The 18,636-nt window shown below is 40.0% G+C and overlaps 1 protein-coding gene across 1 annotated transcript; it reads left to right on the forward strand.

Annotated features, from left to right (window-relative positions):
* The first annotated feature begins 522 nt into the window (after positions 1–522).
* On the forward strand, positions 523–1,062 carry LOC113294657 (glutamic acid-rich protein-like). Its single transcript, XM_026543041.1, has one exon. The coding sequence runs from the start codon at positions 523–525 to the stop codon at positions 1,060–1,062; it is 540 nt and encodes a 179-aa protein (XP_026398826.1).
* Positions 1,063–18,636: the final 17,574 nt, after the last annotated feature.

The raw sequence follows: 18,636 nt of genomic DNA on the forward strand, positions 1-18,636 counted from the left end.
AATTTTGAAAAGACCTGGAGTTCATGATGAAAATATGTTGAGAACTTTCGAAATTTTATTTAAAATATGGAGAGTTCTACAAAAATAGCGAATCCTCGTTTCATAGACGAATGCTCGATTGAGCAAAAGTTTTTTTTATAAATTTTTTTTTGTGTGTGTGACTTATTCACGCTTTATTGAATGAAAATTGAGTTTTTGAAAACACACAATTTATGAGTTTGGTGAATTCATAGTGTATGTGTGAATTCAGCGATTTTATAGCGTATGTACGCGCAAAAATCAGCGAGTGCTCACATAGAAGGTTATGTGAATTACTCATAGTTTCTCGAAAAGTCGGTGATGACTCTTGAATAATATGTTTCATGCTCGATTTTGCAGGTTTGAAAGAACGAGCAAGTTTTGGGGGTTTTACGTTGTTATCACTAAGTTCGTGAAACCGTAAATAGGTAAGAATTGAGGAATACCAATTTTGCGGGCGTTAATACCAGCGTGTTTGTAACTCCATATTTCTTGTTTCAGAAAATGGTGACTTCTGGCAGCAGCAGCGATTATTCTTCCATCTCTCCAGAAGAGGATTTCAAACCTTCCACAATCAAAACTCGAGCTAAAGAGAATCGTGATATACCCGTCGACAATCAGCGAGTCACTTATGCTGAGCTCAGGAAGAGAAAAGCTGAAGATGACGAGTTGGAGGATAGTCTACGAAGAAGAGCCCGAATTGAGCGTCGGATAGCGAAGGCTGAGGATAAGCTTCATGCTAGTGCTGAAGGTGTAGATTCAAACTCTGATGTTTCAGAGGATGAATCTATGTGGGGACCACCAGAGCGTGAAATCAAGCCGGACCGGTACACTAGAGAAATTGAGAAGCCGACCCGAGCTGATCCCGAGGCTGAGCGTGAGGAGGAAGCTGGCTGGGACACCTATGAAGAATATATTCACCCAGACATCGTCAACGGCCCTGATAGTGATTCTGATGAAGAGCGTGAAGAGGATTCAGCAGAAGACGATGATGATGGGCCTGATGATTCTGACAAATCCAACGCTTCTGATGAGTCTGACTGATCTTGCTCATGAATTTTTCTGAAATTATTTCCTTTCTGCTGAAGTAGATACTTTCTGATTATTTGATTAATTTGGCTGTAGAGATGTTGCTAGAAATTATTTTTTGAACAATAATCTCCTATAGTTTCTCCACCAAACTTCTCCACACTCTAGCTTTGAGCAATGACCCAAGATCCACGTAGGCAATAATGATCCACGACCATATGAGCTGGCTAGGGATACACGTAATATGCTAGGTCATCAATCGCAACGTTGACTATAGCTGAACTGTCAGTCCCTAGTATTGTTGCGCTCCTCACATATGTCCGTGCATCTGATTCGAGGTTTAGGGTTTCAGCAGAAACCGCAACTCACTCATCTTATCGCTATATAATAAGTATCTTCATCTTGACTTTCAATACTTAGGGTTTGATATTGATTCAACACATCTTCTTTGCTGCACACTATCAGAAGAAATTTTTTGATCATAATCATACCTCTCATCAACATGTCTGGTAGTAGTGCTTCTTCTCTAAATGGATCCCCGACAAAGTATGAGCCTGGGACGCCTATTCCAGTGAGTATAGCATGTTTTCCACCGTTTTCATGTGATTAGAAATCAATCCTGATCAAAGAAAATGATCCTTTGCAGGGCAATCAGGGGAATGGATCCCGACCTAAACGGACTGTCAGGGCTCCTGCACGTTATAGGTCTGCTCGTGAAGCTGGGACTGTGATGTCTGTAAGTCTTCGACTGAAGATCTTTCTTTGACCGAGCATTGTCCATGTCTTCTGAATGTTCCATCGTTGCAGGTTGACATTCAGGTTGTGGTCGATGATAGAAAACGAAGGAACGGGAAATACGTGGTCGTGGTCGAAGATAGCAGCAACCATGTTGATGAAGACTCTACTGATTCCGTGGAAGCTAGGGCTGGGTCTCACGAGTATCCAACAGCTGGGCTCCCTTTTGAAGTTCCCATGACTAATACTTCTCCAAATAATAGCGTGGTCGGTAGATTCGTCATTCCAAAATGTCATGTACCTTTGTATACCAAAATTTGGAGGCGGTATGGGCACATTGCTACGACGGAAATATGGAGAGGTTTTCTCCCAACCCTTATGACCACGGTCGCCGGATTGTTACTGATCATTGAAGAGATGAACGAGATGAATCTGCGAGATGTCAAGAACCATGAACTGCATATGGGGGATGAAATGATCTCGAATTGTGAAACTTTGCGTTTCAACATAAGCTGGCTTCGTCGTCGTCTTGAGATGATCAAAATCCACAGGGCAGTCGATGCTGCTGATGCAATTTCTACCACAACTGCTTTCTTAGAAGAGGAGAAGGCACTTGCCCTGGAATCGGCGAGAGTTGAGAAAGCTGTCCAGGATTTGAAGGTGAAGACCGAGAACTTTCAAAAGAAGTTAGACATGGCTGTCTTTAAGAATTACCCTATGTTGGATGGGTTATTCTGAGTGAGCCTTTATGATTTTTTTTTTTTTTTTTGAATAGGTTCAGGCTTTTCTGTAGGCAGAATAATTGATAAAGAAATTTTTGTTCATTTATGAAATGTTTAATGAACAACGGAGTACTTTGCATACTCTTTGGAGGAATATAAATTACATTTTTAGAAATGCTTGAATTGATGAAATGGTAATGGTTTTCTACGGATCAGGCGTAATATTTTTTGAGCCATTTGCCGTTGATGATGTTTCCTTCGATTCCTCCATTAAAAGCTAGGATTTTGTAGTATCCACTAGATACTGCCTTGATGACTACATAAGGCCCTTCCCATTTAGGAGAGCGGACATGTCTTTTTGGATATGCTTTGCTGTTTTCAGAACCAAATCTCCTATTTGAAATGTTCGAGGTTTTACCATTTTGTTGTACGCTTTGGAGATCCTCTGTTTGTAAGTTTCCACATATTTTTCTACTTTGGCTCTTCTCGACTCAAGCATGTCTAACTCGGCAATCCTCGAATTGGACACTTCGGCTTCGTACCACTGCACCCTACTTGCTGCTGCAATTCTTGCAGAGGGAATTTTGATCTCCGCTGGGAGGATGGCATCAACACCATAGACGAGAGAATATGGTGAAGTCCCGATTGAACTCCTTGGTGCGGTTCGGGAAGCTCACAAAGCCATGGGCAATTCTTCATGCCACGTTCGTGGATTGTCATGAACTTTTCGACTGAGAATCTTGATCAGAGTTTTGTTGGTGCTCTCCGCTTTCCCATTTCCCTGGGGATAGTATGGAATGGAGAAGATTTTTTTAATGTCGTATTCTTCAAGTAATTCTGTGACATGTTCGTTGGAGAAGGGTCCTCCGTTATCTGTGATGATGTGCTTAGGGATGCCAAATCTGCATATGATGTGCTCTTTGATGAAGGCGACAATTGTAATTCTAGTAGTGCTCCGGAGAGGAATAGCTTCAACCCATTTGGTAAAATACTCTGTCGCCGTGATGATGTATTCATGCTGCTTCAAAAATGCTCGGTTGATCTTCCCAATAATATCCAGTCCCCAGCTGTAGAAGGGCCACGGACTGCTCACAGAATTTAATGGGAGACAAGGAGTGTGGATGAGATTACCATGAACTTGGCACTGATGACATCTCCGAACATAGGTGTCTGCATCATCTTCCATGGTTGGCCAGTAATACTTCTCATGAATTTGGAGAAATAATTTCTTCTTTCCTTGGTGATCACCCTCGTGCATCTCTTTCAGGATTGTAGGGATTTCATGTTCAGCCAGGCATCTCAGGAGATTCCCACCGAAGCTTTTGCGATACAAAATCTCTTCCAAGTAGACAAAACGTTTGGCTCTTTGAATGAGTTTGATCACACTTTTCTTCTCTGATGGAAGTAATACTTCTCATGAATTTGGAGAAATAATTTCTTCTTTCCTTGGTGATCACCCTCGTGCATCTCTTTCAGGATTGTAGGGATTTCATGTTCAGCCAGGCATCTCAGGAGATTCCCACCGAAGCTTTTGCGATACAAAATCTCTTCCAAGTAGACAAAACGTTTGGCTCTTTGAATGAGTTTGATCACACTTTTCTTCTCTGATGGAAGATCGTTGTCACGGAGATACTCTACGTAAGGTTCTCTCCAGTCCCCAGTGTGATGAAGTATTAGAACCTCCAAGTGATGAGGTGGTGTCTGACAATTTGGATAGGACCCTTGAAACTTTCTCGACTGAGTCTCCATGGAGGGACAATAATACCCGAGTCTCTGAAGTCTTCGGTAAAGCGTGATTACCAGGGTTTTCCCACATACTTCCTCATGTATGCGCTTGAGTTGTTCACTGGCTTCTTCATCTCCAAGGCATCGCGACAGGGATCCATCAGGATTGCGATAGTATAATGCTCCGTGCAGCAAGAAAAAGTTTTTCAATTCCTTGAGGCTAATTTTCCCCTCCATAAGAGAATTGCTCAATTCATGAATGATGGGCACTCGCCAGTCGTTCGACTGAGCATCCTCGACTTGAGTGAGCCAGGTAGATGACACATAACGCCTTTGCACAGTGATGGATTTCTCAGACCCTTCGAACTGCAGTTTGGATGCTAGAGTCGCTAGACAATCGACATGTCTATTGTTGGTGCGGCCAGTATGAACAATTGTTGCATCAGAGAAATGAGTTAATAGTCGTTGTGCCTCAGTCCTGAATGAGGCAAGTGTTATTTCTTTGAGAGAGTACACGCCATTTATTTGATTGACCAACAACTTCGAGTCCCCTCTGATTTCTAGGTTTTTTGCTCCTGCTTTCTTAGCCAAAGATAGTCCTAGGAGAAAAGCTTCATATTCTGCCGAGTTGTTGGTGCAACGGAAATCCAGCTTGAAGGAATGTGAGAAGACTTCACCGAATGGAGATACCAGCACAATACCTACTCCACCAGTATCATTTCTCGGAGTAGCAGACCCATCGAAGTATAATAGCCACGTTTCTTCCTGAATAATTGAGATCTCTGGAAACTCACCGGGCACTTCTTCATGTAACATCGTGATATCTTCTCCAGGGAAAGCGGCAAGTAAATCTGCGACTGCTTGTCCCTTGGTTGCTTTTGGGGGAACACATGCTATGTCAAATTCTGACATTTGAAGTAGCCACTTCGCTGGTCTTCCAATTAAAGCAGGTTTCGACAGTAAGAACTTTATGGGATCGGCTTTGGCTACCAGCACGACCCTGTTTGATAGTAGATAATGTCTGAACCTCTGAATCGCGTGAACCAATGCTAGACACGCCCTTTCAGCCTTCGGGTACCGGATTTTAGCATCCCTCATTGTTCGACTGAAGTAATAGATTGGACGTTCGATGCCTTCTTCATCCTCCTGGGCGAGGAGTGCTCCAATAACGACATCACTGGAAGCTATGTATAATATCAGAGGCCATCCTTGTACTGGAGATTTCATGACAGCAGGTGATAGTAATATTTGTTGTATTTTCTGAAATGCCTCTTGTTCTACGGTCGTCCACGTGAAACTTTCTCCCTTCCTTAGCAGAGGAGTGAATGAAGCAATGAGTTGACCTAGTCCAGGAATGAACTCCGAATGTAGTTTACCTTTCCCATGAAACTCTGGAGTTCCTTCACAGTTTGTGGAGGAGGCATGGTGGTGATGTCTTTTGTTTTGTCTGGATCGACCTTGATTCCTTCCGCAGTGACTAGGAATCCGAGAAACTTTCCGGAAGAAACGCCGAAAGCACATTTCAGAGGATTCATCTTTAGCTTGTATTCTCTTCACCTCTCGAAGACTTGTCTTAGAATGTCCAGGTGGGATGCTCGAGTCCTTGATTTCATCGCCACATCATCAACGTAGTCTTCTACTTGCTTGTGCATCATGTCATGAAATATTGCAGTCATGACTCGCTGATAAGTGGCTCCTGCATTCTTCAGACCAAAGGGCATTACTTTGTAATGGAAGTTACCGATGGGAGTTCGGAATGCAGTCTTGTTAGCGTCATGCTCATACATCTTGATTTGGTTGTATCCACTATAACTGTCCATGAATGAAAACATGTCGTGACTGCTGGTTGCATCGACGAACATATCAATATTCGATAGTGGAAAGTCATCCTTCGGGCAACACTTGTTTAAGTTCCTGAAATCTACACAACACCAGATCTGACCATTCTTCTTCTTGACTGGGACTATGTTCGCCAGCCACGTTGGATGTTGAATGGGTTTAATGAACCCTGCTTTTAGTAGTTTCTGGATTTCCACCTTGATTTGTTCCTCGAATTCGTGTCTGAACTTCCTGGGTGGCGGTTTGACGGGTTTGGAACCGGGAGTGATGTGCAGATGATGAGTAACCAACTTGTCATCGAGGCCGGGAATTTCTTCATACGTCCAGGCAAAGATATCTTGATACTCTTTCAACAAACTTATCAATCCTTCTCGTTCCTCAGGCGAGAGAGCATAACTAATTAGAATTGGCCTTGGTTCTCGTCTGTTCCGATGTTGATAGTTTCGAGGTCGTCAGTCGTGGAATCCGTGTCATCTTGCAGCTGTCGTGGTGCGTCTCGAACTTCTTCATCGAGTGATTTCTCACTCTGGCATGATTCTTCAGGGCGGGGAGACTTTTCATCGACCTCCCCTGTTAATTGCTAATCCTTACGACGGAGATAAATGACTCTCCCTTCTGCATCATAATCAGTAATGAAGTTGGACCTTTTATGAGTTGTACCTTGACCCTGACGGCGTTTGAGTGGTGTGGTGGATGACTTTATCATCCCCAGGTGACGGTTTGTCAGCTTTCAATAGACTTCCAACTTGGGAGTGGAGTACTGTAGATCTTGCTTGGAGGTTCGGAGATGCTCTTTGGAGATTCCATGAACTCGGCATCGTGAACCGGAGCATAAGGAGACACCGAAGCCGGGATGCGGATAATTTTTTTGTTGAGAAAAGCCTTCATACACTGGTGGTACGTCGAGGGAACAACCTTGTTGTCATGAATCCATGGTCTTCCGAGTATCATGTGATAATCAGGGTCTTTCTCAATCACATGAAGCTTGACAGTGGATTGAATCGTCCCCACCTTAAGATCCACGTAAACATACCCGTATGTATGACTCTGGCTTCCTTCAAAACCCGTCATCAGTATGGGATGATGAACGATTTTGGTTTTTGGAACCTTGGCCTCCTTGAGAGTCTTCATGGTGACGAGATTCGTAGAAGCACCTGTATCGATGAGGACTCTCCTGAATTCGACACCTTTGATGGAAGCAGTTACGAACAGCGCGCGGTTATGTCCTTCTTCTGCCATTCTGTCTTCTTTGGTGAAGGTGATGTTATTAATCGACAGTTCCGACATCATGTACACCTGTTCGGTCACTGGAGATGGTGAGACGACTTGCACGTTAGATGATATTTTGTTGAGTGCAGCAAAAGTGTCTGTGCGTTTATCTCTGGAGAAATGTAGAAGTTCACATAGGTTCTCGATCAGTCGTGTGACCTCTTGTTCCACCGACTTTTCATAAGTGGTAAAGTTGTTGGCTTGAGGAGGAGCGTCAGTTGAGGGATTCAGAGGTTCCGCCATTTCTGCTCCCAAAATCCTTGTCACGTGCACCAGGCAAGTGAACAAGTTATCAATTGTTCTCTTCAGCCAGTCCACGTTTCTTGACAAGTCTTCCTGTCTCCGTGCCAATTCGGCCAAACTTGGGATTTCTCCGTCAATTGATTCAACGGAGATAAATGGAAGGGTAAAGTATGAAAGTTCATTGTAACCAGAATTATTTGGAGGAACGTGAGTAGAGTTACCATTTGGGATATCCTGGCTAGGGTTTGGAGTGGTTGAGTTAGTCCTAAGACCGACCATCTTTGCGAAAATGAGATATTGCAACCGAGATATTAATCTTCCACTGTGGTCGCCAATCTGTGGATGGGGAAAAACGGGTCACCGGTTTTGCGGGAAGTGGAGAGATGAGTGTGGTGTCGAGACTCCTCGACCGGGCAAAATGTTAATCATTACACAGACGCACCGCTGCAAAGGGGGTGCTTAGATTCGGGAAATCAATCTGTATGACTCCGGCCTAAACCAATACAATGGCCGTTCCAGGGTCAATTCGGCCGCAAATAGGGAGATGGGTTGATCTGTAGGAGGGAAGCTGAGAATCGTGTGGGATCAGTGATGATCGAGGATTGTGGGTGTGTTGAAGGTTTCTGCAATAATGGTGAACTGCTGAAGTTGAGTTCTGTGAATAAGTTTGTATCGAGTTGTTGACGGAAAATGTTGATACTGATGATATCTTTTGTCCTCGATTTTGACTTATTTATATTGCAAGAATGATGAACCACTAATCCCTGTAAGTGTGACGGTTTCTTGAGTGAAAGAGTGGGAAAGTGGGAGATCGTGGTAAAGTCAGTTCCATGTCGTGTGGAGACTTGACTGATCGTGCACCCACTACTTTGCTAACTCCTTCAACCGTTTACACGACTTACACACATTTCTCGTTGTGGATGAATCCACGTGCCGTAGACCGCCAAACCAAAACCCTAAGTGATATCCCCCCATTTGTGACGTGATTGATGTCTCACAAATCGTGGAGTCTGCGGGGCAGACGTGTTTTGATTAGTCAATTGTTGACTGATTAGACAATGAGTCTAAGTTTGGTGAATCAAGCATGGATGGTGAATGCTCGACGATTCATGGGTTGAACATGTAGTTCTCCAAAAAGATGTTAGTATGATGGATTACCAACTAGTTGAGCGATTGAGCAAGTATTGCTCAATTCTGCGAATTCCGAGAATTTAATGAGCAACTGAGCAAGTATTTCTCAATTCTGCAAATATTGAGAATTTGATGGACAACTGAGCAAGTATTGCTCAACTCTGCAAATTACTGAATATTAAGAATTTGATGGGAAACTGAGCAAGTATTGCTCAATTCACCAAATTAATGATTTTGATAATCTGACGTGCAACTGAGCAAGTATTGCTCAATTCGACGAATTATCGATGAATTGCCGAATATTGATTATATTAGGGTAATCGAGCAAGTGTTGCTCGATTCAACCAATTATTTACTGGTGACATGACCCAATAAAATATCAATTAAAATATTGATGTTGATTAGTGAATCAACGTAAATTTTATTAGTGTTCGAAGAGTGCTCAGAATGATGGTTTCACAGAGCGTTCATTCGAAAACCCTAATTTTTGGTCAATCCTCCATCAATTGGGGAATTGCTGAAAATTGATCATGAATGATAGGGACCGACCACATGGGATGAGTAATGTCCATGTGGTGTCCAGTGCTTGAGTGAACTCGCACCAGGATTCTCAGTTTTAGAGTTGGTGAGAAAATCATGAATAAATGGTGGATTCACCATTTACTGAAAATATTGCTGGTTTCAACATTAGGTGTAAAACCTAGGTATGAGAGATGAGGACCGACCAAGAGGGTATGGGACCGGATATAGGTGGTCACGTGACCAGTTATTGGTCGTTTGGAGGATTCTCCAGTTGGTTGGAGAGAGTTGGGGCCCAGTATGAGCAATTGAGCAAATTAGGTCAGAATTGCGAACACGTGTGGGACCGGCTTCGTGTTACCATGATGTCCATGTCTCCATACTGAGAGTTTCAGTATTTTCTGATGCGCATTTGAGCAATATCGTGAATTTTCAGAAGAGTTCATCTTGGCTGAGAATTCTCGATTTTTTGGTGGAGTAAGCATGTATGCATGATAGGGACCGACCACATGGGATGAGAAAATATGGAGAACTCACGAATTTTACTCAAACCTAGGAGTTTCATGAATTGGGAAAATAATAATTATGAGAAATTAGGGATTGCAAGGTGTGGGACCGGCCACGGCTAAGGCATGGCCGGCCGGCCAAGTTGCCCGGTCCCGCACACCTTTCCCTATTTTATTATTATTTTTCATGAATCTTTGAGGTTATGGAGAGTCCTTGAAGATATGGAGAATACATGAGTTTTTATTGAACAAGGAGTTTAATTATAAAAAGCTAAGGATTGTGAGGTGTGGGACCGTCCACGGCTTGGGCATGGCCGGCCGGCTGGGTTACCCGGTCCCGCACACTTTTTCTTATTTTATAATATTATTTGGAGAATCCACCAAGTTGTGGAGAATTCACAAGTTTTGCACAAAATAAGGAATTTTGCTAAGATGGAGAACCCTCATGAGTTTATGAAAATAAAATAAGAAAAAATAATGGGAGGGGCGCGGACCGACCGTGGCGGGCCGGTGGGCCCACCGAGAGCGCCTCCATTATTTTATTATTATTTTAATGTTTTCTCCTGTTTTGCAAGGGATTCCCCATTGTTTCATATTTTTGGATGGTCGTTCATGCATTTGGGTGCTCAGTCGTGCATCATTGTCAAGTACACTTGCACCATTTTTGTGGGGATTACTCAGTGATGGTCCAGATGCCCGGTTATTGAGTATTTATTACTAATTTATGAAATTCAGTGGAGAATAATTGATGAAACTGAGTAATAAAAATGAATAGTTGTTCATTATTAATTCATAGGATCGGATGTGGATTCGACTATGAATTCAGAATAATAAAACGAGCTTTACCATCCTATGGGATCGTGGATTCGACCATAAAATCGGAGTAATTAAGATTTATCTATCACCATTTCATGAGACCAGTGGATTCGATCATGAAATCGGAGTAATGAGATAATACAGTTGTTTCATTGCTATTCTATACGATCAAGTCGTGGATTCAATCATAGAATCAGAATAATTATTTATTGCCATTCTATGGGATCAGGCCGTGGATTCGACCATGGAATATGAGCAATTGTTATTGCCATTCCATGGGATCAGGCCGTGGATTCGACCATGGAATAGAATAAATTGTTATTGCCATTCCATGGAATCAGGCCGTGGATTCGACCATGGAATAAGAGCAATTGTTATTGCCATTCCATGGGATCAGGCCGTGGATTCGACCATGGAATAGGAGCAATGATAGATTATTCTGATAATTCAGTAGTGAATGTCACGATAGAGTTAATCTACTTCAGAAAAGATATTAGCCAGTTAAAGCGTCACATCCATTCTGAGTGGTGCACAGTCAGGGAGTCACGATGTTGTTTACGACCTGAAGGCGTTAGTGTTCTCAATCTATGGAGAACCGCCTGAATCTATGCACTCTCTCCACATAATCAGGGAACGGTGAAGTGTCACCGACGTCCTCAAGGTGTCCGCCGCCAAACTATTCTTCTATGTGGAGGTGGATCACTCTCCTGCAGTCAGGGAACAGTGAGTATCACCGACGTCCTGAAGGCGTTAAGTCCTCAATCTACGGAGAACCTCCCAAATATGTTATTCTGCATAGAGGGCACGATGAAATGCCAGGGATCAAACGCTCAGCTGGTGGAGGCTTTTCGAAAACATATTCATCATGGCTTCGTAAAATATGAATCGTTGCATGCCTGAAAGCCGCGTCAAAAAACATGCCTCATGATTTTACGGTTTTTTCCTTTGTTGAAAATCCACCATCTACAAACCTGTGATATTTCAATTATATAACAAAATATAATGCGGAATAGAAATAACACAGACACCAGAATTTTGTTAATGAGGAAACCGCAAATGCAGAAAAACCCCGGGACCTAGTCCAGATTGAACACCACACTGTATTAAGCCGCTACAGAACTAGCCTACTACAAACTAACTTCGGTCTGGACTGTAGTTGAACCCCAATCAATCTCACACTGATTCAAGGTACAGTTGCGCTCCTTACGTCTCTGATCCCAACAGGATACTACGCACTTGATTCCCTTAGCTGATCTCACCCACAACTAAGAGTTGCTACGACCCAAAGTCGAAGACTTTAATAAACAAATCTGTATCACACAGAAAAGTCTATAGGAATAGATAAATCTATCTCCCACAGAAATACCTACAAGTTTTGTTCTGTCTTTTGATAAATCAAGGTGAACAAGAACCAATTGATAACCCAGACTTATATTCCCGAAGAACAACCTAGTATTATCAATCACCTCACAATAATCTTAATCGACGCGGCGAAAGAAGATATTGTGGAATCAAAAACGACGAGACGAAGATGTTTGTGACTACTTTTATATCTTTCCTACCGGAGATATAAATCTCAAGCCAATCGTTACGATCTCAAAACGATAGAATCAGCAAGATCAGATCACACAACTACGAGAAAGTGGTATCGGTCTATATTCACAATCCCAATGAAGTCTTTAAGTCGTTAACCTAGTTTTCAAGAAGAAACCTAAGGTTAAAGGAGAATCGACTCTAGCTAATACAACTAGTATCACACAGGAGGTGTGGGGATTAGGTTTCCCAGTTGTTAGAGTTCTCCCTTATATAGTCTTTCAAATCAGGGTTTGCAATCAATGTTAGCTTGGTAACAAAGCATTCAATATTCACCGTTAGATGAAAACCTGATTAGATTCAAGCTAATATCTTTCAACCGTTGGATCGAAAATTAGCTTGTTACACATAAATGAAATGCACGATTTTAGGTTTGTGTAACCGTACCCAAACATGTACATTTGTTGGTTCAACAATAGTTAACCAAATGGTTAGCCATATGAGCACTTTCATATCAACCATATTCTTCTTCACCATAACTAGTTCAAATGACTCAAATGAACAAGTTAGAGAGTTGTTCGATTACAAGGAAATCTTATGTAACTACACAAGACACAATCGAAGCAAAAACGATTTGATTCACTCGATAGCCCCGGTTTGTATTTTGCATTCCTTAGTTAATATAAATAAGTTCACAAACAATCGTCTTTAGATATAACCAACTTAAGTTCGCAGACTTAGTTCGCGGACTTAAGTTCCCGAAAGGAGTTCTCAAACTCCAGAAGATTTTCTCGGGTCAAGAACTTTCGCCAGTTCGCGGACTGGGTTCGCGGACTGAGTTCACGGCTCTTGTTCCGGTTCTCTTGATCAACAAAGTTCGCAAACTTCGGTTCAAGGAAAAAGGACTTATACATATATGTGTTGCCACACAATGCTTATACCATCATTGGTTATATAATCTAAACTCTCATTTCAATCATTAAAACATTCTTAGAGGACGTTATTATATAGTTTTTATTCACAAATTATTTTTCGTCAAAGTAAGCAATTTTCAAAGTGATTGAAATGTATCATGACTTCCGTCACTAGGTAAAGATGAATTTGGCCAAAGCAAAAGCTTACCAACACATATTTAGAGAAATAGATAGGCGAGATAAACTCGGCTTGAATTAGCAAATGTGTATAATCAAAGTCTATAGAAAAACGACTTTTGTCTCAAAATAGGAGATAGAGTAGATAGACTTTTGAGTGATAGATAAGTTCAAGTCTCCACATACCTTTTAGTCGATGAAGTTCCACCAGTTCCTTGAGTAGTCCTTCGTCTTGTATGATGATTGCCATGGAGTTCTTGAGCTCAACTACACTTTATATCCTAGTCAGAGACTTAGCTATAGTGACTAGAAATCAAGACTTATAATTTTGATCACTAACACTGACAAACATGCTTGAGATAGCAACGCATGCGAGTTCGACCGAGCAATGTTCTAACTATAATATTATCACACATCATCAAAGTTCAATTGTATCATAACTTTTACAATAATACTATGGTGATATGTATCACTCCCCCTTAGTCAATAATTCATCTCACAATGAAAACCACTCCCCCTTACATAATGATCCGTAAACCATATGTATATGTAGTGTGAACTACAAAATAATTCTCCCCCTTTTTATCAATATAAATTGGCAAAGGTATGAAAACCAGCGGGATCATAATGAAATTCTCAAAGAGATACTTCATACTAAAAAGGAACATAACAACTTTGTTTCGATGATTTTACATAGTCGAAACTTAGTGTATTCATCAAAGATTTTATAAGGATACAAGATAACTCCTACAATATTCCACAACCGCGCTCCCCACAAAGATTTGGCAACTAAGCACAAGTTCAATTAAGAACTCTCCCCCATAAAATGTCATTCCTGAAAAAACAACAAGAGCGACCTTACTTTTGCAAGAAAAGAAGGATTTTTTTGGACATTAAGAAATCACATGAAACATGAATTTGTATCCAGAGAACTCAATTAAATTAACCATAACGGAACCTTAATGATTAAGTTAATCAGAAATGCTCAACATAAGAAAACTTACGGAGCCATATAGTACTTTCACATAAAAGTGGATCAGGGAAAGATCAATACTGCGGAATATTCAAAGATCATTCTATTTTTCATCAATATTTTCATAATGATATCATAGAATTAATCTTTGACATATAATTCAAAAGTTCATTCTATTTTCTATTAATATTTGCATAATGACACAATAGACTTAACTTTTGACATATATGGGACAATCATAGTTCACGAACGTAAACACACATCCATAACATTATTTGCAATATATGAAACCAATAAAGATTAATACTGCAAAATCATCTTCCAAATAACTTAGAATTTAAATAAATAAATCTAAGAACATTGCAAGATGAAAATCGTTGGCAATAGCTATGTGTAATCACAATATATGTTATTCCGAACTCTAGTTATCCTTCTTAAAACACAAGAATAAATTCTCATAATAAGTTTCCTAGACATAATAACACTTTAGATATAATCATCAACCAGGGATCGAACAAAAACAAGTTCATCAGTTGCTTTTTTCAGTTCAATCTTCAGAAATTCAAGATTCTTTGTTGCAATTTCAAGTTGACCACGAACAACCTCAAAATCTCGAAGAAGATTTCCAACCAATTGAAATGACATCTGAACTGGAAGATCGTTTTCATGATCGACTGCATGGTAGCAAGTTATGAAAATAGGGTTCTCATGAAACTCAATGACTTTCCCCTCTTCAACTTTGTCTTCCTTTTTGCATCCATCAATTGTGCACATCATAATACCACAAGAAGTCTTGATGTGACGGAACGAGTATATATCAGAAAGGAATTCATGATATATATTTATACGAGATTTTCATATGGAAACCGTAGGGTAACTCATTTACGTTCGGTAAGGGTCGGGTGCACGTATGTTCGTGGTTATGAACCAGGTCCAAAACCAAGGAAGCAATGGAGCCTATTTTTAGAAGTATGTTTTTGATAATATGAAAAAAAATTCTAAAGACAGAATATCTTGGCTCAGAAATAAAGCACAAGGTAATTGTTGATAGTCAACAAATCAACTGTCATTAAGGAAAAACGAAGTTTTTCAAAGTGAACAACAAAGAGAAATTTCTCAATTATATTACATCATGTAATAAATAACCAGATCAAGGCCCAGCAGTAGGATGATCATTTTATTTTTAAACCGAAAATAATACAACAAAGACCACTTTGTCAAGAAGAAGAGATTCTTGAGAATTATTAGCATCCTCTCACGGTCTCAAAGAGGATGCACATTTGTAAGTAGTCAAGTTGTGTTTTGACGAGCATATAGATCATCAAGGGTATTGACTTCCCTTTTTTTTTCTTGATTGTTATCAGGAAAGTCAATAGAGTTAGTCTCAAGAGAATTAACAAGAGGAGGACAAGAGATACCTGAAGCAGTTGCCTTCTTTGCCTCTTAATGCTGCGCTTGAGTCTATTTATACTGGTCTTCAGTTCCGAAACACGATTATTGATATGAATATATTCAGGAACGATTGACACTCTTGATCCAACACTTCCTTTAGTTACGGAAGAAGGGTTTGAAGAGTTTTCCTTACTTGTTGTATCAACAAGGCAGTCATTTGTTCGTATAACACAGTTCTTTTGACAATTGTAGAAATCCTTTGTGTTATCATTACAGACAAGACTTGGCTCATCACAACACTTTTCTTGTCTGAGAGTTGGACGTTTAGGAACAGTAATATGAGAAACCGGTTTGATTACTTCCTTAGACATCCAGATAAGAATGTTATGAAGTTTTTCATTTCGGAAGCGAAAACGACATCTTTTCTGAAGATGACCTTTGTTTCCACAATAATAACATCTGAACGGAATGTTATTAATATTTCTCATATGAGTAGGAGGTTGACTTCCTTTGTTTATTGAAGCTTCTGCCGTAAAAGGTAATTTTCCATTTTTTCCATTGGTGCAAGTTTTCTGCAGGAAATTTATATCAGTACAAACAAAATTAGTCTTACTACTGCTTGGAGCGTATGTTCCTTCATATCCCAAACCTCGCGTATCACGATGTTTCTTACAAGCTCCCAGCATAGTGGATAATTTTGTTGAACTAAGATTAAACTTTTTCAAGTTTTCCTCCAGCATAATTACCTTGTTCTGAGCATCAAAAATATCATCCTCTAATTGTTTCTCTCGTGAGAGAAAAACGTTTTCTCTATCTTTAAAACAACATTATTGAGAGCTATATTTAGCTTCAGATTCAACAAGTTCTTCTTTCAACAAAACGAGATTTCGACGAAGATTTTCACATTCAGAGTTCTTTGAACGCGCATCTTCTTCTCAATCTTTAAGAAGGGATTGTAAGAGATTATATTCACAATCGTAACCTTCAAATAACTTTCTCATTTTCTTATTTTCTAGACATAGAGGGGTCATAAACTCATCCAAGCAAGATGTTGACTTCTTTTTATTTATGAAATGGTCAAAAAGCTTGATGTATTGCGAGACTTCCTCATCAACATCATATCCATTGTCTGAATCACTTTCATATGAAAGGTTATCCAACTGTTCAGACCATGTAGAAGATGTGATTGAATTCTCACGAGACACGGAGCTTTGAACCAAGGCAGAGCGTTTCAGAAGTGGTGACGCGTTGGTTGAGATAACGTTTCTGTCTATAGAGTCAGAGTGCTACAAACACAGACTTATAAGGTCTTAAACGTGTTTGCCTGTTCCGATACCAATTGAAAAAGCGGGGGTCTAACAACCACACCCAATATTTCGTTTCAGCAGTCTGTATGGACTAACTCCAATATAATTCCAAGAGAATCAACTAAACAGTCACACTCAATCAAGGAAAATATATCCAAGAGTTATATCTCAATTTCTCAAATCAATCTGCAGTTGAACAGATAGAAATCTGTGAGCCGGATTAATTTGAGAAATAACTTGGATGGTACCAAAGACCCATATCCAAGCGTCAATCAATTTCAATCAACAACCAAAGGTTGGATTTACCAATTGATTGAACTACGCACAACCTGTGATATTTCAATTATATAGAAAATATAATGCGTAAAAGAAATAACACAGACACCAGAAGTTTTGTTAACGATAAAACCACAAATACAGAAAAACCCCGGGACCTAGTCCAGATTTGAACACCACACTGTATCAAGCCGCTACAGACTCTATCCTACTAAAAGTTAACTTCGGACTGGAATGTATTTGAGCCCTAACCAATCTCACACTGATTAAGATATAGTCGCGTTCCTTACGTCTCTGAATCCCAGTAGGACTCTACGCACTTGATTCCCTTAGCTGATCTCACCCACAACTAAGAGTTGCTACAACCCAAAGTCGAAGACTTGATAAACAAATCTGTCTCACACAGAAAAGTTTATTGAATTTGTCTCCCACATAAATACTTACGAGTTTTTGTTCCGTACTTTGACAAATCAAGATGAACAGGAACCAATTGATACACCAGACTTATATTCCCAAAGAACAACCTAGTATTATCAATCACCTCACAATAATCTTAACCATATGGTAGCGGGAAAGATATTGAGGAATCACAAGGAATGAGACGAAGAGCTTTGTGATTACTTTTTTATCTTACCTATCAGAGATTAAATATCGAGCAAATCTTAGAGAAGATAATACTTAATACGATAGAACAAAGTAATATCAGAACACGCAACTACAGAGAAAAATAGTTGGGTATGGCTTCAGAATCCCAATGAAGTCTTTAAGTCGTTAACCTATAATGGTTTTAGGAAAAACCTAGGTTATGGAGTATGCAAACGTGTATGCATACTGTCGTTCATGACCGAACTCAGTATGCATACGGGTATGCATACTATAGTTCCCAGACTTCAACTGTTGAATCAGTACGCATACGAGTATACATACTAAATTCCCGAATTTGGAATACACTTGCAACAGGTAGCATACAAGTACCATACTATTCTATATCCAATCAATGGTTAATTGTTCTAAACTTCCATTTTAATCATTGAAACATTCTTGGAAGACGAGAATAGCTGTCTCATACAAACTATTAGCTTCAAATCAATTTTTAAGTGATCAAATGATCAATACGAAACACTCCGAGTCTACATCAAATGACTGTCTCACACAAATCATATAAGATGTTACCAGGTGATTTTCACATGATCATCTTTTGACTTTTGTCAAGAATAAAAGATGAACTTGGTTAAAGCGAAGGCTTACCAACATATATTTCGAGAAAGATATAAGCGAGTTAAACTCAGCTCAAAATATCAAATGTGTATAATGTAAAGTCTATATAACTATACAAATTTTGTCTCAATAGGAGATAGAATAAAAATAGACTTCTGAGTGATAGATGAGTTCAAGTCTCCACATACCTTTTGTTGATGAAGTTCCACAAGCTCCCCTTAGTAGTTCTTCATCTTCAATCGATGAACGCCGTGAAGTCTAAATATCAACTACATATTATATCCTAATCCGAGA

The sequence above is a fragment of the Papaver somniferum genome, chromosome 7 (assembly GCF_003573695.1).
Source record: "Papaver somniferum cultivar HN1 chromosome 7, ASM357369v1, whole genome shotgun sequence".
NCBI lineage: Eukaryota > Viridiplantae > Streptophyta > Magnoliopsida > Ranunculales > Papaveraceae > Papaver > Papaver somniferum.

Bases quoted from the DNA above. Each gene is read 5' to 3' on its own strand.
- LOC113294657 (XM_026543041.1), top strand. From the start codon at position 523: ATGGTGACTTCTGGCAGCAGCAGCGATTATTCTTCCATCTCTCCAGAA.